General features: G+C 49.9%; 1 protein-coding gene across 2 annotated transcripts in view; it reads left to right on the top strand.

The window, feature by feature from the left end:
- The first annotated feature begins 217 nt into the window (after nucleotides 1-217).
- The window catches only part of LOC114060685 (regulator of G-protein signaling 9-like), a 31,660-nt gene continuing 11,064 nt past the window's right edge, over nucleotides 218-20,813 (top strand). For both annotated transcript variants that reach the window (XR_003571938.1, XM_027890382.1), the window contains exons 1-11: nucleotides 218-222; nucleotides 2,898-2,990; nucleotides 8,658-8,754; nucleotides 11,318-11,368; nucleotides 11,538-11,644; nucleotides 12,372-12,423; nucleotides 13,458-13,516; nucleotides 13,908-13,984; nucleotides 15,416-15,497; nucleotides 15,695-15,757; nucleotides 20,768-20,797. Coding sequence is in view for 1 of the 2 variants with exons in the window: in XM_027890382.1 (XP_027746183.1) it covers nucleotides 2,928-2,990; nucleotides 8,658-8,754; nucleotides 11,318-11,368; nucleotides 11,538-11,644; nucleotides 12,372-12,423; nucleotides 13,458-13,516; nucleotides 13,908-13,984; nucleotides 15,416-15,497; nucleotides 15,695-15,757; nucleotides 20,768-20,797 (681 nt within the window). In the remaining variant the exon portion in view is untranslated. The remainder of the gene's footprint in view (nucleotides 223-2,897; nucleotides 2,991-8,657; nucleotides 8,755-11,317; nucleotides 11,369-11,537; nucleotides 11,645-12,371; nucleotides 12,424-13,457; nucleotides 13,517-13,907; nucleotides 13,985-15,415; nucleotides 15,498-15,694; nucleotides 15,758-20,767; nucleotides 20,798-20,813) is intronic.

Below are 20,813 nucleotides of genomic sequence, written 5' to 3'. Positions count from 1 at the left end.
GGTGTTCCCTGGGGAGGGCTCAGCATCATCCAGGTCAGGTGTTAACCCAGCTGCATCCTCCCGCCACAGCAGCCGGGCTCCTTCTCTAAGGCAGAGTGCGTAAGGTCTTTCCCTGCTTGGCTTTTTTCCTTCCCCTTTGCCACTTCTTTCCTTAGCTTTCCTGGAAAGCCCAGGAGTGACGGGAAGCAAAGGCTGCCCATTTGTGCTCACAGCTCTTCCCATGTGGCTACTAAGGAAGCTTCCCATTTTGAGTGCTTGTGCCCCAGCAGGCAGGACAAGGGACCCTGGAGATATCCCTTTAACCACTGCCTTGCTGGGAGACCTGAGAGTGTCACGTCTTTATGCCACACACTTTGCAAAATTTTTACCTTTTTTTTTTCTTTTTTTTAATTTTTGGTAAACTGCTTTGAAATCTTCCTGGAAGGAACTGTGTGCTGAAATTGAGCCTCCGCTTGCTGCTCTCGTTACTTCACTTACATTACCCCTTCCTTCCCCTCAGGGCCGTCCCCAGTTTCCTTAGATAGAAAGGTAGTTTACTCACCACATGCCTTTTGTGTTGCATGATTCAACTTCTGATGTGTGAAGAAGGGGCAACCACGTAGGAAATGTGATCTTTAAGAAGGGGGGGATTCCCTCTGCTGTGCTTTCCACAGGAGAAACTGCCGAGAGTTGCGTGCGGGTCTGCTGAGAACCATCACAGCCTGTGGAGCTTCACAAGGAGAGCAGAGACACAAAACCCACCTCTGTGCAGGCTGAGAGGGATCCATGGGCTCTGCAGAGCTCATGGACACGCACCATTGCCCTGTGATGCGATGACTATGAGCGTGTTTCCACTACAGCATCATTTGCCTCCGGCATGGGGTATGAACATCCATGGAAATATGCAGCTACATAAATAGCACCGCATTTACTGCAGAAAGTGGGTATGGGGAGGTAAAGGAAAAACCCCAGGGAATGTATTTCTACATTATCTGTGGGGCAGGAAGGCCAGGATGAACCTGGGGAGTCAGAAATCAGCAGGGAGCCCCTCTGCTATTGCTGCTCTCCACCACTCTTCCAGTGCCTTGCTTTCTCTACCAAGAAATTCACACATAAACAGCAAGACTGTGTCAGAGACTATGGAATTCTTTGCTTTCCTCAAGTGTGGGTTTTGTGATTAGCGGCCCAGGAGTGTCTGCCCTCGACAAGCCTCTATAATCTGATTTACGTGCCTCGTGCTTCACGTGGCAGATCTGCCCAGGAGCATTAAGCATTGGGGTGGTTCACCTGGGCACAGGTGAAATGTGGTTCAACTCTGACTGTCTGTTTGGTCCTGTGGGTCACTGGCAGATGGTAACAAAGCTGAGTTTACACTGGACATCTTCTGTAGTAGGGGCACCAAGTAGCTTTATAATAAAGAGATAAATATCCAGAAGCTTTATTAAAGTTTGTCAGAGATGACTAGAAATGGAAAAAACCCACACCTGATCTGTGAGGGGGTGTCTGGGGGATCAGCAGGATTTAAAATTACCGGGATCTTTGGAGCTCAGCAAGGCTGAAGAGCTCACACCTCAGCATGAGCTTTTCAGAGCTATTTCTCCCGGATCTCCTGCAAGACAATTTTATTTCTGAGCTCACTTGTAGATCCAGTTGTCAAATGTTTCTCATGAATAACACACATGTATTCCTCAGTGGAACTGTTAAAGTCAGTATTTGGGGTTGAAATGACCATTTTTATTCCTCTAAGTATGTGGGGCTTGTGCAGTTGGTGGTAATCAATCCTTTACTTAGGCCAGTGTTTGCACGTCACCTGGAGTATTTCTGAGTCCTTCCACCACCACTTGTACAATAAAACAAGTCGTTCTGTTTTGAACTACAAATGGTTCCAAGGAGCAGCAGTAAGGAAACCCCACAATTTTCTGAAGAAACCGGGAAAACAGAGCTCTTGGTTTCCCAGTGCTGCCAGTTGGGTGGTGTTCCCTCGCCCGTGGGCATGAGACAGCTCCGTTTTGAGGAAGCCCTTTAACCCCGTGGTCTCCCTCTCATCACTGTTCGTCACCATTTCCCCATGTGGAAAAACCACCAACTCCCCAAACTGCCCGGCTGGCTCCTGCATCCACAGTTGAGCTGCCTGAGGCTGGTGGCATTCCAGGGGCAGGATGTGCACCACAAGGGCTGTTTCCAGCGTGACTTCCAAACTCGGCTCTCCTGGGCAGCGGCTGGCACTCAGCACCTTCCAGAATGACCTACACTTTTGTTTTCTCCGTCACTTCAGCACACACTGCCCCCCAGCCTGACCCCCTGAGCCAGCTGGGATCCACAGGCTCTGCAACAGGTCATGGCCCCAAACTCCCAGGGATGGTGCTGTCCCCTCTTGGACCCCACACACCCAGAGGTGCCCTGGGGAGCCGTGGCCGAGCAGGATGCTGTGAACACAGCTCAGCGTGGCTGAAGCACCGCCAGCAGCGCCCGGGCACCGCATCACCCTGCCCAGACCGTTGGCTTCCATAGGCCCCCATCCCTGCTCCAAACCTGGACCTAAGGCCCTGTACCTGGCCCTGACCCCCTCCTCCCATCCCATCCCATTCCACTCCATTCCATTGCTCTACGCTCTATTCCATCCTATTCCATTCCACTCTGCCCCATCCCAGTCCCATCCCAGTCCCATCCCAGTCCCATCCCAGTCCCATCCCAGGCCCCTCCTCGCTCTCCCTCGAGCGCCCCCCCGCGGCCGCCGCGGCCCCCGCGCGCCCCTCATGCAAATGAGCGCGGGTCGGCGGGCGCTGATTGGCTGCGGCGCGCGGCGGTGGCGCCGCCCCCGGCGGGTGTGTTGGGGGGGGGGGTGCCCACAGGCAGGTGCGCCCGGCCGGGGCTGCTCCGCCACCGCTCCATCGGCTCTGCTGCAGCTCCAGCTCCAGCTCCATCGGCTCTGCCGCCGCTCCGCCACCATGACCGTCACACGGCTCGACCAGGGGCAGCGATACCGCCCGCGGATGGCCTTCCTGAAAAAGGTGAGCGCCGGGGACACACAGCCGCACCGTTATGAGCATCAGCGCCGGCGGCCACGCTGGGGCCCGCGTCCGGGCGGGGTGATGCGGTGACCGGGGCAGCGCTGGCGGTGCTTCAGCCACGCTGAGCTGTGTTCACAGCATCCTGCTCGACCACGGCTCCCCGGGGCGCCCCTGGGTGTGTGGGGTCCGAGGGTGGACAGCCCCATCCCCGGGAGTTTGGGGCCATGACCTGTTGCAGAGCCTGTGGATCCCAGCTGGCTCCGGGAGTCAGCGTGTGCTGAAGTGACGGAGAAAAGAGAACTGTAATTTTGTTTATTTTTATAACTTAGCTTCAGCTGAATGATTCTCCTGACACATTTCCTCCCCCTCCTTTATTTTCCCCCCAAACCTCTGAAATGTGTTGCTTCCCAGGGGAAAACCCATCACCTGCAGTGCCAGGCCAGTCAGTGCAGCTCTGGGCCACTTGGTCCAGTGTGTGTTTCCCAGTGTTTGCAGCTGATGTCTGCTTTCAGAGGATGTATTACAACCAGTGTCTGCTCTCTGCCTCCTTCCAGTTTTTCAGAAATGAGCGTATTTGTGACCAGAAGCAGTCTAAGGAGTGGGAAGAAGTATTGCCCACGCTTTTGGGTGCAATGCATAATTTTGTAAAGCATTTGGTTGTTTTCTTCTGTAGCATTCATTCAAAAGCATCACCAGTTGTAGTGTAACTGGCATCTGCAGATTTTAAAAAGCACAGTGTTAAGCTAGCTTTTCTGCCACTCACCTCTCCTGCCTGTGGCTTATCCTGTTGAGTGGAATTAACTGAATTTCCAGTGACAAGTACAGCCAGCAAGTTGCTGTTCAAGCTGTAGTGAGCTCTCCTCAACACCCATGACCTAAGGAGGATTCCAGGGGTGAAAGGAAGGGAAATTTGGGGCTGTTAAGTGCTAAGGTATGAGCCTTACGTAGCAATGTGTGCTTTTTACTGCTTTTTTGGTACAAGCAGTGTGCTTTTTATGCCAGAGGAAGTAAAGAAGGTATTTTCTTTGGTGCTGCGTCTTGCAGGGTAAATTTGGCTGGGGAGCCCTGCCAAGGGAAACACTCCAGGCCAGATTCTGCACTGAGTAATACTCTGTGGAGCTGCGTGCGGGGGTGCAGAGGAGAAGCTGTGTGCTCTGAGAAAACAACCGCCAGCAGCTGTGCTTCAGCTACTCTGTGGGAGTGCAGCAGCCTCTGCAAAGTGCTCCGAGTTCCTCAGGTGGGAAGATCTGTCAGAGCACAGCGAATTGCTGTCACAGAGCGCTCACCACTCCCACCGTGAGCAGCGAGGGGGTTTCAGTAGTGCCCGTGCTCTGCAGGTCTGAGACCTGTTAGCAGTAGGAAAGGAAGCTCCTGGGTGGTCAGCAGAAAGGCCCTGGCTCTCATCTTTGCTTTTGTTCCTCCTCTGTTTTTTCCAGACCTTGGGGAAGCCGTGTTTGGAGCCTTGGCTGTTCCATGCTCTGTGTGCAGACAGCCACGTCCTCAGAGCTGTCTGGTTATACCCAGATACAACCCTTACGGGTTGCCTGTGGTGGGAGCTGAGGATGCTCAGCATCCAGTGAGCACCTTACAGGCTTAGATCCACAAGGAGCTGAAATCCCAGAGAGAAGCTTTGTTAATTGCTTAAGCCCGTGCTCACGCTTTGCTGCCAGCTGACACACAGGGGATCCCTGCAGCGTTCTCGGGCTGCTGGCCCCGTGTGCCTTCCTGTGGTGCTGCTCCAGCATGAAGCTTGTGGTCACAGCAGTCCTGCCACTGACACAGGGAGAGGACAGGGGGGTTGCTTTAGGGGTGGTGAGCAGTGCTGTGTTCTTGCTGTGAGGCTGCTCTGCACAGCTCGGGCTGGATGTGGAGCTTGGTCCTTGTGGCTGAAGAAAGGGGGGATTAGAGAGCCCCCTCCAAGGCCCTGCAATGCCTGCTCATCCAGCAAACACTCCTGCTGACACTTAGGCTGCTTTATTCTATAAACTGACTTGGTAGGAAGAATACTGGCACAAAGGTCTGTTGGGACAGAAGCCCCTGAAATGCATTTTGGCTGGATTCTGGGAGAACTTCAGCGAGCCCGAGCTCTTTGTGCCTGTTCCTGGGTCAGGGTCAGGGTCTGGCTCCATTGGGTATCCCCTGGCAAAGCTGGAGGTAGGGCTGTGCTTTCCAGCAGCTGCTGGGCTGTGGGTTTTTCCTTGCTGTGCTACACAAGCTGCCTCGTGACTCATACCTTGTGGGTAAGGCTGATGGATTGGATGCTGTTTGCCTTTTTCCTCTGCCTCTTCCTTACTCTGGTCCCCCATGGCTTCTCCCAAAGCTGTGCAACCACCAGGGAGGGACCATCCACAGCCTGGCTGGGGGTTTTTCCAGCCAGCCTGGACTATGGGAAGAGCCAGCTACAGCCCTGCCCTTCCCATTCACACATTTGCTTCCCTTGGCTGAGGGATCACCAGCTGGGATCAGGCTTCCTCCTCTCAGCTTTAATTAAGAAAAAGCAGGAAGGTTTAGGTGGTTAACAATGGATTTTTGTTATTTCTTCTTTTTTCCTGACCATCCATCAATGTGCAAAGCAGGGTTGGTGGTTGACGTCCTAGAAAACAATTGAATGAGCCTTTGAGGCCAGAGATGGGATGAAGGATTATATTGTTACCTTGGAAATCAGAGCAAGGGGGGGCTGATCCTCGCAAACAGTAGCAGGCAGTGAGAGGGGCTAGAACCAAACAAATACACGTGATGGAGAAGGCAGCAGATCTTTAATTATAGCACCAGGAGTGGACACTTGGCTGGGAGCTGGAGCCTGCTGCGAAAATTGATCTTTCTTACATCAAAGCAAAAATGTCTCTGAGTTGATGCTGGGAGGGGCTGAACTCCTCACCCTGGAAGGGTTTTGCTCTTATGTGTCAGAGTCTCAGCACCCAGATGATGCTTCGATGTTGTAGATGCCCTGACCCTGGGGGAGCTGGTGGGTGCCCGGAGGGTAAAGCTCAGGGAAACAGGGATGGGAAATGTCCCTGGGGTAACTCAACCAAGCAGTCCCTCAGTGGTCATTTGCCCCCACTGCTCCATGCCAAGGGACAGTATCTGTGCTGCATCCATCCTCCTCCAGAACCATGGACACCCCATCAATCACTGACCATTTGAGCTCCCACATGCCCCTGAAATTCAGTGACGCTTTTTCTTATCACATGTGAGTCTGAGTTTTGCTTTGCACTCAGTGAGCCCTGCGACTTCCTGCGATCAGATGGGGGACGGACAGTTTTCCTGTTGCTTCTTTGTGGCTTTCGAGGTGAGGTCACCTCCATGAAGAGATTCTTGTTGATCTGAAAGGAGACCTCCATGGCTGTCATGCCCCGTGGTGGCTCTGTGCTTGAGGTGAGCTCTCCCCGGAGCCTGGCTCCTTTGGAAGTCCTGATATTTACCTCTGTGTGCATCTCCACCCACCAGCCAGCACCAGGAAGTGGCTTCTGGCTCTGCAGAATTCAAAGCAGGCAGCTTTTTCCTGGCTGAAAGCATGACAGAATGTACTGGAGCCCTGAGCAAAGCAAGGAGATGCTGCTGCTGGGCTTTAACCAGCCCTCCTGGCCTCTCGTTGGCAGGCTGGTGCTGATGGCAACTCCTGGTTGCTGTAATCACCACTGTTCCCTTAGGAGAAGAGACAGGCTGAGTTTTGATCAGCAAGGTGAATGGTTTGCAGCCCTAACAGCAGCTCCTTCCTTTTTAATGCATATAATTTCTGCAGTGACGAGAGGGAGTGTGGCAGGGTATGAAGGCGACAAGAGTTGCTGGTTGAAGGAAGGGAACATGCTGTGCTGGGAGGCTGTCTGGGTTTCAGAGCCAATTCCCTTCTCTCAGCTGGTTAAAGACCTGTTTGAGCCCACCAGGGAGGAACAGCAGGATGTGTTGTGCCATTTGTAGGGAACAAGTTCTGCCTCAGCCTGCTGGGACCTGCCGGGTGGTCCCAGCGCTGGGGTGTGGTGGGGATGAGCAGGGCTGTGTTTGCCCCCTGTATCCACGTGCTGAAGTGTTCCCTGCTGAGTGACTGTGCAGTTATAGAGAGTAAGTGACTTCACAAGATACCTGAGAGGCTCAGAGGGAACTGAATCTGAATTTCCTAAATTAGCGCCCTGCCTGCTGGACCATCCTTCCTCATCCCACACAGCTCCACAGGCATCTCTCCTTGCACAGCCTTGAACTTGCTGAGGCTGAAACTGTGGGTTCTGTTGAAAGGCCTAAGAAAGTCTTCATCCCTTTGGGCCTGGTTTTGCTATTTTAAAATATTTTGTATACGTATTTATACAAATATTTGTGTGAAATTTTACTAGGCTTCTCTGTTTTAGTATTAATTTGTCACTGCCTTTAAAAACAGTTGAAAATCCAGTTTTACTGACAGGCCCAGAGTGCATTCTGTCACTACAGCTTAAATCCTCACTGAACTTGGCAAGACTTGGGAACAAAGTCACTGTGGTGCCTGTGAAGACAATGCCCTTCATTATGCGTGAGTGTCATCAAGTCACACTCATTAAATCCTCTACTCCTAGTTAAAAAGCTACAGCTTCACCCAAAATGAATGTGCAGAGAGACCAAATTGGTCCCGTTGAAACAGCTTTGATTTAGTGTCTCTGGAAGCAGAAGACAGAACGAGGAGCATCATCCCCAAAGCCAGTGCTCTCACGGCACTCGGATAATCTGAAACGGGGAGATGAGCATGGCCCAATCCACCCATCTGAGCAGAGGATCCCAAGTGCAACCAGGGCCTCTTGTGCTTTTGGGATGGTGCTAGAAGGAAGTCAAATAAAAGATTTTTTTAAAATAATTGAAGATAATTGGAAACAAGAAATGGAAGAGGTCTGGCCCTGAGGGTGAGATTCATCCTCTGTTAAAAACGAGTTATCAGCATCCCTGAGGAGTCCAGGTGTGAGGTGCTGCCAGATGGAAAGATATTGCTCCAGATGGGGTGGCTCTGCCCCATCCCTGGAGGGACTGAGCTTTCATACCCACAGGCCCTGTCTCAAAGCTGTGTGTCTCAGGCTGTGCTGTATCAAAGGACAGTTCTCATCTCCCCTGCCCCCAGTTTGAGCTTCTTGCTCAGCCCCAGAGCAAAGCAATGTGCTTCTCTTGCTCTTCTGCAGTCCTGCCTGGTGATTATCAGCAGACCAGAAACAGAACCTTTGCTGTTTGGTCTCCAGCCAAAATATTGCTTATATTCGTGGTGCATGGTGCAATATCTACAAGTCTATGCACAGCTGGGGGATTTGTGCAATAGAAGCACAGATTCTATTTCTTCCCTTTTTTTTTTTTCTTTCAAATTGCCCCAGCAAAGAGCCCACTGAGCCAGAGAGGAACACTGATGGATAGCAGAGGGGTTATTTATTTATTTATTTATTTGTTTTTTCTGAGCTCAGCTCTCGTGGAATGGTTACATCCTGTCCCTGGTCTGCTAACCCTGGCTGAGTGTTCAGTGGGAGGGAGAGACCCTGTGAGTCAATGTGAGAACTGACATGGTTTGGAGGTGGCATCTCCATGGCACGGGGCAGGTTTGGAGAGGGCTGTGGCTGTCGAATCCATTCCTGTGGCTCACCACTGCCCACCCCTCTGGAATGCTGCAGTGGTCCTGGGGCTCCCTCCTGCCCACTCCTGTAATCCATCCCGTCCCATGCTTTGCAGATCGAAGCACTTATGATGGAGATGCAGAATCCAGACACAGGCATCAAGACACAGACACAGACAGTGATGGTTGCCAGCATCCCACATGCTGTGACAGGTGAGAGCTTCCCTGGGGGAAGGGGCCTGGCCAAGGAAGTTCAGCAGGGAAAAGCTGATGTGTGTGGACCCCATGGCCAGGGTTGCCAGTGCCTGGCTGACTGCTGGAGCCCATGTTCCCGATAAATATTTGCTGTACATCCTTTGAGATGTACCTGCTCCCTTTATCTCATACTCACTTGTGTCTCATTTCATTCTTGCTCCCTGAGTCGGAGACACAAAGATTGACAACCTGCACTTTCAGCTGTCTCATGGGGGTTAACTCAAGTGACCTTGCTTTCCTTCAGCATAGAGGTGAGTAGGTACTACAGCCTCCAGACTTACCATATTCCCAACGAGGCTGGATCACAAATAAAGATAAATATTAAAACCCCATTAAAATAAGCAGCCTGGAGGCAGACTGAAAGATGGTGCTTCAGAAATGAGCAACAAACAATTAGCCTCCCATTTAATGTTTACTGCTAGTAATAATTTTTATTTAGCAGGCAGGAAAAGCACAAAATACTCAACCCACTTCTGTGCCTCTAAGTGACAGCTTTGCCTCGTTCAGGCAGGCTGAGGAAGCAGCAGAGAGGAGCTGTGCTGTGTCACTCCCGAGTTACAGGCAGCTCTTATCTCAGCCCCCTTGTGCCTGCTGCTTCTTTCACTGGGCACTATCAGTACCTCTGCCTCCCTGCCCTCCAGGCCTCCACAAAAGCAGAGGAACCCTCTGCTGTAAATATTCACACATACCCTTACCGAAGTTTCTTCCTCCCTCTTTGGTCTTTCTGCTGCACTTTGAAATTCAGAACAAAAACTCCCACTGAAACCGGAAAGTTTGCTCCAGGCAACTCAGGACACCTTCCCCACTGTGTTTGCAAAGTTTGGTAGGCCCTGGGTGTTGTTTGCCTCGTTTTTTTTTTTTTTTTTTAAAGTGAGGGTGCAGAGGCACTGGAGTCACTTGCCCATGGGTAGAGTCAGTCAGTGAAGGGGTCAGGAGAGCTCGGGCACATCTGAAGCTCGTTCTCAGCAGCAGCCTCCATGCACTGCAGTGCAAACCACATCCTGGCTTACACAGTTATTATGCAGCTGAATTTGGTGGAGGTTTGCATGTGCAGAGGAGCTGGCCTTGCCTCCCAGAGCTGTCAGGGAATAGTTAAGGCAGCGCTGCAGGGAAGATTCCCCTGTGCTGAAGATGACGTCCCACACAGATTAAGCGAAGGGGAACAAGAACTTCTCTTGATGTCTGCCCAACATGAAATAACCACTTCCCAAAAGTCCACGGCCAGCTGATGTGGAGGGACAGTGCCTGTTGGCACTCACCCTCTTTGCGTGCTGTCTGCTTCATTCTGGTTCCTTAACTAAAAGTGCTGCAAGTTGCCTCTTGCATAAGTCATAAATTCTAGTCAACTTCTGAGAGGCAAGTGAGTTCCAGTCCCTTTGCTCACCACTCTCTAAACTGTGATATTTTTAGTGCTGCACAAGCTGCATGGGTACTGATGGACTGCTGGGTGTTGCAAAGGAGACTGATTTGTGTCTAGCAAGGGTGTGGTGAAGGCATTGGAGCAGCGGACACAGATCCCCTGGAGAGAGCCTGGCTCTGCATGTGCAGGAAGCCAACTGGTTAAATTCACTGAAAGTCAGTAAAATGGCTCACAAATAAACCTCGACGTTAAATGTGCACCTTTGGGGGAAAGTGCTTACAGAGAGAGCTGTCTAGAAATGAGTGATGAGATAATCCTTTAATTTCATCTATTTCAGGAAGCAGGCAGTAGGATAAGAGCTCTGAGCCCCTATTAGAAAGTTAAGTCATCACTGCAATGTCAAGAAAGGTCGACACCTCAGTCTGCAATCCTAAGGGAGGTTTGGAAGGAAACACCAGTAATTGATCAGGGAACAAGTGCATTTTTGCCCTCTTTAAATGGAAGGAGGTTCATGAAATTTGCCCCCCGGAACATAAAACTAAAACTGCTGGAGATTTATGCTGACTGTGGGTACGACTGCTCGCACTCCAAGAGGAGAACTGGGAGAGATAAGATGTGTGTGAATGCAGAAACCTTGTCTCCCTTTGATAAATCCCGTTACCACTGCAGCTTGGGTCTGAGATTCAGATATCCCTTCTGTTCCTTCAAGGACTCTTAGAGGACCAGTCACTGGTTTTCTGTGAAACAGAGGCAGGACTGTGGCCTGTGGATCTGGAGGCTCTTTGCAGTTAATCTTTCGAGACAAGGTGATGCAAAGCAAGGGGCACTTCACCTTCCCTGGGTGTGAAGGCTGTTGTGTTTCTGAAACCCTCTCTAAGCCACTGATGAGGGTTTAGGTGCTGCTCAGGCTCTTGCTGTGCCATCCCAAGGTCACTGCCTGCCTCGGGCTCCCTCTCCCAGGGAATGGTGGTGGCTGGGTGAGTGACCGCGTGGCCAGTGGGAGACCAGCAGTGCATTTCATCTGTGCTGCCTTGTGTGGTGCCTTTGGAAGTTCATTTGCAAAAAGGGGTCTGTGCCCTCGGTGGGATCCAGAGCTCAGTGAGGAGCGAGGACTGGAGAGGTCTCGCTTTCACCCTGATGGTTTTTTTTTTTGCTTTGCAGGTAATGATATATTGCAGTGGATCCTTCAGCGCTTGCAGATCACTGCAGAAGGTGGGTAAAAATGTGAAAATTGAGGCTTTTTCAGCTTCAAGTAACAAAACTTTAAGGTCTCCATAGAAAAAACCTTTCAGGTGAATTCTTCTCTCCTGCATAGCAGCTCTCTTTTAATTCCAGTGCAGTGTTTCTGTGCAGTCAAAACGTCTGCCTTCTCCATTTTCAGAGGCACTCCACCTGGGAGACCTGTTTGTCAAATATGGATACATCTACCCTCTTCAGGAGCCAAAGAACCTCACCCTCAAGGCAGATGGCAGCCTGTACAGGTTTCAAGTGAGTTGCAGCTCCTCTAAGCTGTTGTGAGAGAATTCAGCACTTGTTTCTATTAAAAACAGGCAGCTGGGGCAGTTCCCCAGGAGCTGTGAGTCCAGGCTGTGCAGCCCTGCAGTTGTTGAGTGTGCAGGAGGAGGGGATCCACAGAGAAGCCTCAGATTGCAGTTTACAGGGAACCTGTGATGGTTTCTTCAACTAAATTAGTGTACTTGTTCAGCTTAATAATAGCTGTGCTTTCTTCCAAAAGTGTGTTCCCTTCCAGGTCCTAAAGTAGCAAATGGAGTTGCTGGTTGGAAGTAGAATGATCTGGGATCACTGAATAATGAATATACTAAAAGCACGGTAATAAGGGGATGTTTTCAGTGTTCGTGGTTGGACTGTTTCCACCACGATGGGAAATCAGAGTGCCCTCGTTGGTACTTGGAATGAGGAGCCTGGTTCCCACATGGTGCCAAATCAGGCTCCAGCATCTCGGTCTGAGTGCTTGGGCAGCAGGGAGAGGCTGTCCACGTTATGGATGGGAGAGGTGGAGTGGAGTTGGTATTGGCAGTCGATTCTCCTTCTGTGGCTGTGCTGCAGCACCGTGCCAGCTGCCATGCAGCTGAGGAGCTGAGGCTCTGAGTACAGCACAGCAGAACGTTCCTCCCTCCGGTGTGGTAGGTTCCAGGTGCCTCTTGGCATGAGTTCAAGGCCTTTGTGCACTGACCAGAGACTCCTTTCTCTGCAGACCCCCTATTTCTGGCCCTTGCAGGGCTGGGCTGCTGACGACACAGACTATGGTGAGTTCTGCACTGCTCGTGTTTGGGAGGTGTAGGGAAGGCCCTTGGCTTTGTGCACATGCTGTCCTGCACCACATTTGCTCTTCATATCCTCGTGCTGTGTCTCCACATGCAGTGATCAGCCCTTGCATTTTCTTTCATGCTCCCTTGTGAATAATTCTCAGTAGTGCTGAATTGAGGGTGTGACCATCTTGTGGTGGCCTTGATGAGAGAAAGTGCTTAAACTCTTATGTTTCACTAAGATCCATTGGACAGGAACACATCTGAGTTACCTTCCTGGGTAGGGAAGACTTTAAACACAGGATTAGATTTCCCTGAGCAGTTAAGTGTATTCCTGGATCTGAGCCCAAGACTATCTTCCTGTAGATTTGGATCAAGCCCTTCATTCAGTGATGGTTCTTTCTTTGTAGAATGCACAGTGGCTTCCAGTATCTCCTGACGGCTCTTTCCATATAAATCTTGTGCTGCCTTTATGATGCTTTTTAGTGTAAAGCTGGTCATGAAACTTGGGCTGATGAGCTTGGTCTGCTCCCGTGGGCTGTGCAGTTCACAGACTGATTTGTTTACACCAACATTGTCCTCTGTGGCTTTTATCTGCATTACTCTGTAGATCTCCTGGGGAAATAAAAAAGCCCATTTTAGATTGGAATGTTTTTATTAGAACTCGAGCAAAACACTGGCCTGTGCTCGGGAAGCTTGGAGGTCAAACTCTGCAGAACCTCAGCGTCTGAAGGATTTGGTCCAGTATCCCTTGATCCATGAAAGCCTGGCCGAGTTCCCAAAGGAAAGGGGGACTTCTGGCAGAAGGCACTGCCTGGCTGCTCCCAGCCTGGGCATCCCTGGCAAAGTGAAAGCACCGAGTTCTTTTTTTTCTCCAGTGGGCTTTTGTGAGCCTGGAGCTCATGGTTAGGAAGATATTGCAGCGGACAAAGACTCCTGTGTTTGTCATGTGGGTAGATTTTGAATTGTTTTAATTGCTCTTGGACTTGCTGGTCTAAGTATAACTGACTGCTTATTTGCTTCTCCCTGCACAGCAATTTATCTGGCAAAGAAGAACATTAAGAGGAAGGGGATTTTAGAAGAATATGAAAAGGTGAGGAGATGCTGCACTTGTTCCATGGCAAGCCCCTCATTTGCTACAGCTTTAGCCCTCTCTTGCTAATGGAGCACAGCAAAAAATCACCTCTTCAATTGCATGAGGTGTTACTCTAGCAGTATCAAAAGCCCAGATTTTGCAAGTGTGAAAACAACCAGCACAGATAAATGCTGTGAAGTGAATTATAATTTTAACAGGGGTAATTGCTCTCCCTTGCAATGGGATTTTTGAACTGTTGCAATTCTTGTAATTACGTTCAGAACAATCCAGATTTCCTGGCTCATTTACCAGCCTGGCCTCCTTGAGCTATGGAGAGTCAAGAAAACCCTGGCATGGGAGTGCCCTGGCCAGAATTTTCACACTAACTGCTTTTTTATTTTTATTCCAGGAACATTACAACATGCTCAATCAGAAAATCAACTACAAGTGGGATTTTGTTATTATGCAGGCCAAGGAGCAGTATAAGTGAGTTAACTTGCATTCATTCCCTTGTTTGCATCACCAGGGAGGGTTTCAAGGAGCAGAGCTTGGCTGTCTTGGTGCACAGTTAAATTACACTTCAAAAACAGCAACTGCAGGTTTAAAATGACTTTTAGGAGAGGTTTGGATTTTGCACCTGATGTGGCTCCCTGAAGAAGCTGAGGTCTGATGCTGCCATGTGCAAGCCCTCGTTAGGGACAGTTTCATTTAGCTCAGCGTTGTCCTGGAGCGTTTGTGCACCAGGCCACTGGACCTGGGGCCTGTAGTTGGTCTGGATCAGTCATTACTTGCACATCTCACAGCTGAATGGAGTCGCCTGAATGAAGAAGCAGTAAATGTTCCCAGCAGGGACTTGTGGAGAAAACTGTGAGGTGCATACCGAGACACCCAGCTGGAATGACTTGATTTTAGAGGCTGAATCCTTCAAAGAGGAAAGTTAGTGAATGTTAGGTGGGATTACTCCTTTGGGAATAGGATCTTTCCTACTCCTGTGGATCCCTTTTACCTCCTTTTACCTCCCAGCATGGCAGGCACTGCCTCTGCTGCTCAGCAGCCTCTCTGTCTTCCCTGGGATGGCAGCCAAGTCCCCGGAATACAGCTCATCAGATAACTGTCTCATTAGACACGAGACTGTTGTTCTTGTAAATTGAGGTCAGACTTGGGCTAAGAGATTCCAAATGCAGTTTTCAAGTCAGATACCGAGCCTGTGTCTGAACTAGCAGATTAAACTCGTCTGCGGCTGTTTGCTGGTGCTGCTGGGGCAGACTGGTGAGAGCAGCCTGCATCCACCCTGCTCACCACAGCAGGGAGGCCACATGCAAACAGCCTGTTGGGAATGCTCCCTTCCCCATGCTAAGTCCCAAATTGTGCCCAGGACTTTTCTGGGAAAGAATTAGCTGGTCCAAGCCCAAACCATGCTAGTGCCTCTTCTGTTTAATTGTAGAGGTGATTTGGGTTTTGGTGCCTGGGAACACTCCTTGGTACCATTTCCAAATAATTTCTTGTGAGAAATGGCCCCACTTTGCTGTGAGACGGGGATGAGACGTGTCCAGGATGTATCTCTGTGTGGCAATCCTCATGTTTTGCCTGGGGACATCGGAGATGGATCAACATGAAGCAGCAGGACTGACGGCAAGTAGCGGATTGTCAGCATAAAGCTACCAAAGGGCTGCCTGTCTAATCAAAAGGGGATGTGTCAGCTCCCAGCTCGGCTCAGGAAGATGATGATTTCCCAAAAGCCAAGTGAACATGATCTGCAGCCCCAGAACTAGCTGAGGCGAGGTGTGATCAGGAGGCAGCATCAGAGCGACCCGCTGGGACCCACGGGGCAGGGGAGGCTGGAGGTGTGCCCTGATTCTCATCCACCTGGTTTTAGGAGGGGAAAATTCACATATTCCCCTGTTGTTGGCTTTGCAGGGCAGGCAAGGAGCGGAAGAAGGAGGACAGGTACGCCCTGGACTGCCAGGAGAGAGCCTACTGGCTTGTGAACAGAACCCCCGTAAGTAGAGGAGGCTGTGTGTGACTTGGCTGTGCTCGGAGTGGGGCATTCCCAGATTCCCAGGGGGGCAGAGCTTCCCAGGGCACTGCTGGCAGTGGAGCCCTTCAGGGCTCAGAGGTCTCCTCGTGCATTTGTGGGATCCACAGACTTTAAAGCAAAAGAGTGACAAAGCTGTTGATTTTTCTTGTTCGTCACAGCCGGGCATGCAAGATGTCCTGGAGTACGGAGTAGATCGAGTAACTGATCCCAATGAGAATAAGGTAACCCAGGTGAGACAGTTGTTTGGTTTTTGTTTTTTTTTAATTCACACCTACTGAATTTGTTCAGGGGGACACAGACAGTGTCCCTGGGACTGTTGTTTTTTTGGACATCACAGGCTGAGCGTGTCAGCTCAGCTGTATCAGCCCAACAGGCCAGAGGTTGAGGTCGTCTCGTCTGGGAGGTGGGGCCTTCAAAATAGGCTTTGGCAGCTTCTTCTGGCTTGAAAATACTTTGTCAGCTTTCTTGTCACACCAGTTAGTGTGAGTGCTTGGCTACAGGACATGTATTCTTTGCTGGTGAGACTGAATTAGGGAACCCTCTGTCTCCAGGTGCTCGTTGCTGCCTTTTTATTAGTGCTGAATGAATTGAGTGGGGTTGTGGGGTGTAAAGGGTCAGGGGAAAGATCCAAGTTTAAAATCAAATGACAGAATACCTTCAAAAGGGTAATTAATGTGTGGTAAGAAGATGAAGAATTTGGTGTGGTGGATGGGAGACACAAAATGTTGCCCAAAAAATGCATATTATAGACTTTAAAGAGAGAACATTAAAGAACTGAAACCATGGAGGCTGTAACTGGGTGAACTGGTTCAGAGTCCACAAAAAGACAGTTGCAGTCAGTGGATGAGGAGCTGCCTTTCCCTTTCTCCTTCAGTCCTTTGAAGTGATCCTGTATTTGTGCACTTGACTGTTCATGTGGAAGCAAAGCCAAAGCATCTCTCAGCAATTAAATGCAAATGTTGCTGTGATCACACTCAAGGTATTCCCCCAACTTCCCGTTTTTGTAACAGCCTTTAAACATCTCGGCAGCCAGAGGCAGGATAATTGCTTTGGCCAGCTGTGTTCTGTTGCTATAGAGACTGAAAAGGAGCAAAGTGTAGGCTTGGGGTGTATTTTTTATTTTTCCTTGCTGTAAGTAGCAGCTGTTGAAAGCCTTATTTTTTTTTTTTTTAAATCTTTTTTAAGAGTAACGAAGTGGTGGAAAGAGGAGTAAGCCAACTCCTCGCCCACAGTTTTACAGCTGACACGGGAAGGATTTTAGGTTTGCAAACGGTCTGAAAGCCCACAACCATCTGCCAGCTCCAAGAGGAAGTGAGCTGAGGGATCTCTGTTCAGTTCTGCCCTGGAATGAGAGGTGGTCAGTTCTCCCTGTCAGTGGAGAAGAGACACCAGCTTTTTAGGGTGACTTCAGTGCCCTTCCCCTTTAAGCTGGACTCTGAGCTGGTCCCTGGAGGCTGAGCTGAAGAGGGGATGTTCTTCTTGCTCCTCCTTTTGCTTTTGAGAGAGCGATTGACAACATGTGAGGCAGCCAAAAGCCCACACAGAGTCACCTTTGGACAGGCAGCTTTGTTTTTTAACTTCTTGCAGTCTCCTCTCACAGACACCTGTGGCTCAACAGCTTTGGTGAGCAGAAAGGATGGGCCAAGCTCTGACTTGTGTCTCTGTTCCTGCCCAATCCACCTTCACTTTGTTGGCCAAATAATTGGAGGTTTTATCTTGGCAGTTGAGAAAGAAAATTATTAATTTTTGACATCAGAGTGGCTTCTTTGAAGCTGATATTGGCACGAACATCTTTCACTTGCTCAGACCCTTTGGTGGGCTGCTCCCTCCCTGACTGACAGAGTCCTCTGGGGATAAACAGGTGCTCGAACTCCTTTGAAGGGAACTTTTATTACTGACCCATGGGCATCCCTTGCTGTTATAATGAGTCAGGGGTTGTAGCTAAGGCAGAAGTGGCCATCCATCGAACAGCTAATTAAGTGATGCTTTAGCCTTTTGTTACCCACTTCTCAGACCCATGACTGAGCCTTCAGTGCTCAGAGAGTTACCAGGCAACTGCCAGACCCGCTGAGTGCCTGCAGGTTCGAGCTCAGCTTCTGCCTCCTTTGACCAGAGGGTTTCTAAAAGGTGCTTTAGCTCCCCCACAGAATCGTTGTGCTGGATTCAAGGGATGGTGAGTGAGATGCCTTGGCTTGTTGCATGCAGCAAATCAGCCACAGATCAACGAGTCGTTGCTGGCCTTTAATTTCATAAGTTTGGCTGATTTCGTAGTTTGGCTGATAAAGCTCCGCTGCATCATCACATCTTCGGAAAGAGCAGGGTCAGGAGCAGATAAACAAGACAGGGGGAGAACTGGCCCTTTGAGAGAAACTGGGCTTATGGACTATGAGAGATTTGATTTCCAGCTGCTGGGCTGGATGCACCAGCATGGTAGAGAGGAGTGTTGGGATAGTCTCATGCCAGGCTCGGGTTATCACAGCTCTGCAGCCTTTGTGCCCCAGGAATGCTCAGCCAGAGGCACTGGGGTTGTGACAAGGCCAGGCAGGGTGTCCCGAGTGCCATGGGAGGAGGAGGAGGAAGAGGAGGAGGAGGAGGATGTGTAACAGCTCGTGGCACTTGCCTGAGACAGACCCAGGCCTTTCCCTAATTGCCATTTTGGTTTGAAGCCCGCGGGGCTGGGGAGCTGATCCGCGGTAATTGCGATAAGTCACTCATTAAGGGCATTGCAAAATTAATCTCATTATGAGAAATGAGCCTTTTGTTCCAGTTATGACTTCCTGCCAAATGGAGGGAGAGTGGGTGGGTGGTGCAGGGCTCTTTGGCACCGCTGCAGCCAGTCATGGGGGTGAGGGTGGGTGGGATGGTGGGGACAGCTGGCAGTGCTCAGGGTCACTTGTGGCATCAGTGAAGCTGGGAACTGGTTGTGGGAGCGATGTGGGAGAAAGGGAAATGAAATGATGTGCAGCTCTGGGGCGAAATAGCTGAGATTCTTCCCAGTTACTGTCCATTTGGGAACTGGGAAGGGCTGAGCACAGCCAGCACCTGCAGCCTCACGGGGTGCTCAGCGCTGGGCTCCCCTTTGGTTCTGCTGCAGTTCAGTGGTGCTCAGCCTCCTTTTCTGGGGGAGCCTTGGCAAATCCCCTCCCCACCTGGAGCACCCCACCAAAGCCCCCCTGGTTTTCCCAGGCCCAGCTGTCCCCCACAGTGCCCTCCACACTCAAAGTGGCAGGAGGGGATTCTTGGTGTAGTGTGCACTTAAAAAAAATTATAAAATCTTCCCTTGTTTGCAGACATGGCATTAGCTTTGATTTTGAACTCACCCACATATAATTTTTCTATTGTCATAGCATTTTAATTCATGCCTTTCCTTTTTTTCTATGTAACATTTAACTTACTGTGTTCTCCTTCTCTTTCCCACAGCTGTTTGTCTCGTGTGTGTGTGGTGTGCTGCCAACCTCTCAGACCCCTCTAGAAGATAACACAACTTTACTGCCACATGAGTTGCCTCCAAGCCACTGTGCCAGCATCCACCTCCCCTCACCCCACTGCACCAGGCCTGTCCGAGGCCCCACTTGACAAAAAAGTGGAAGAAAATATTTTTTTTTTTAAAAAAACAACTAATGATTTTAATATGTTAAAGTCAGTGCCTTAGCCACGCTTAAGTTCCATCAAATGGAACTGTTCAGCTGGCACTTGTAAACCTGATGAGGCCTGGTTTATATCTTGGGTTCCACAAGGAGAGAGTGAACAGAAACACTTCTAGAACAGTAAACCAGCAAATTTCTCTGCTCAAGCAGGTGATTTTTTTTTTTTTTTGGCCTTCCATTTCTACAGTCTGAAACAACGACACTGTAGGAATGGAGGGAAGAAATGGTGTCCACATGGAAGGTGACCTGGCATCAGGGGTGCAGCAAAGAGCAGAGAAGGGTGAAAAGCTGTTCCTTGGTTATGTGTCCCAGGAGCCTGTGAATCAATGAGGGAGGCTTGCTGTCCTGTTTGTCCCTGCTGAGATGACGTGTGCTGCCACATTCACAGCTGGCATTTTCAGCAGGAAAAGCTTCCTCCCCTCTCAAAGCCACCATGAGGATTTCTGTTGGTGCTGCTCTGGCCAGGCTGGGTCAGTGTTAGGGTCAGATGGGTTGGCTCCATGGTAGTGCTGTAGAGATTGACTGATCTGCTGCATATCTGGCTCCTGCTGCTGGAATGGTGAGTGTGCCCTCCCAAAACCAAGCAAGTTTCAGCAAAATGTGCTCATTTTTCTTCCATGTAGAGAAGAATTCCTCTGTCTTGAGTGGGACTAGTGATGGTGGTTAAAAATGCAAAAGCAGATCTGCACCACGATGGTTTCCTCACAGAGCAGCCCTGGGGGAGCATCTTCCCTTTCCCAAAATAGGGGCAGCTCGGGGGGCAGGTTCTCTGGGGAGATGAGGGGAGAAGCAGGGCTGCCTGTGGCATTTGGTACCAGATGCTTCATCCCTCACCTCTCACAAACTTCACCAAGGCACTCTGCAGACCCCTGCCTGCCACAGGGTTACTTTGATGGAACTTCTGGGATGCAGATCTCGGCTAAAACAGGAACTGAAGAACTGAAACCCCTCCTCAGCCTTTAAAGTCTTGCTGGGAGCATCCCTGACTTAGCCTGTCTTTCCTTCTCCCTTCTGCAGTTTATTTCACACAGAGTAACTGTGCTTCAAAGGAAGCTGTGTGAATAAACACCCTGCAGTTAATTTCTTGCCTTCAATTGCTTGCTCATTTGTGGATGACATGTAACATAGTCTGAGTTATTCAAATCACAACGTAAACACCCCTTGCACAGCAGATACTGCTTCTGAGGCTTTTAATTGTGGTGTTTATATTTTGCAATGTGTTGGTTCCTGTCTCCTTTAGCTAATATTGAATGATCTAATCTGTGTCTCGTAAATGAATCTATTTTAGCTCCATTAGAATAACCCCTTAATTGAAGGCATACAGGCAGCCTGTGATGGGAGAAGCAATGCTAAACAGTAAATACAGCTAATGGGACAATTTACCGTGTGTGGATGCTCTTAGCTTTGATGATACCCTGATTAGCTCAGCTGCTGTGTTTGATTTTAATTGTAATGAGAATTAATTGGAGAGTGCTGCACAGCGGCAGCCTTGCAACGGTGTTTCCATGCCTTAAAAAAAAAAAAAAAAAAGAAAAAGCAAGTGTAAGCAGCCATCCCAATGTAATGGTTTTCTTTCTTTTACAGAAAAATACCATGGAAGCTTACAGGAGAGAGGTAAGTGGTGCTTCCC

This window comes from Empidonax traillii, unplaced genomic scaffold (genome assembly GCF_003031625.1).
Source record: "Empidonax traillii isolate 1590-97213 ecotype Southwest subspecies unplaced genomic scaffold, ASM303162v1 scaffold286:size1162393, whole genome shotgun sequence".
NCBI lineage: Eukaryota > Metazoa > Chordata > Aves > Passeriformes > Tyrannidae > Empidonax > Empidonax traillii.
This window is presented reverse-complemented; position numbering and strand designations above follow the sequence as displayed.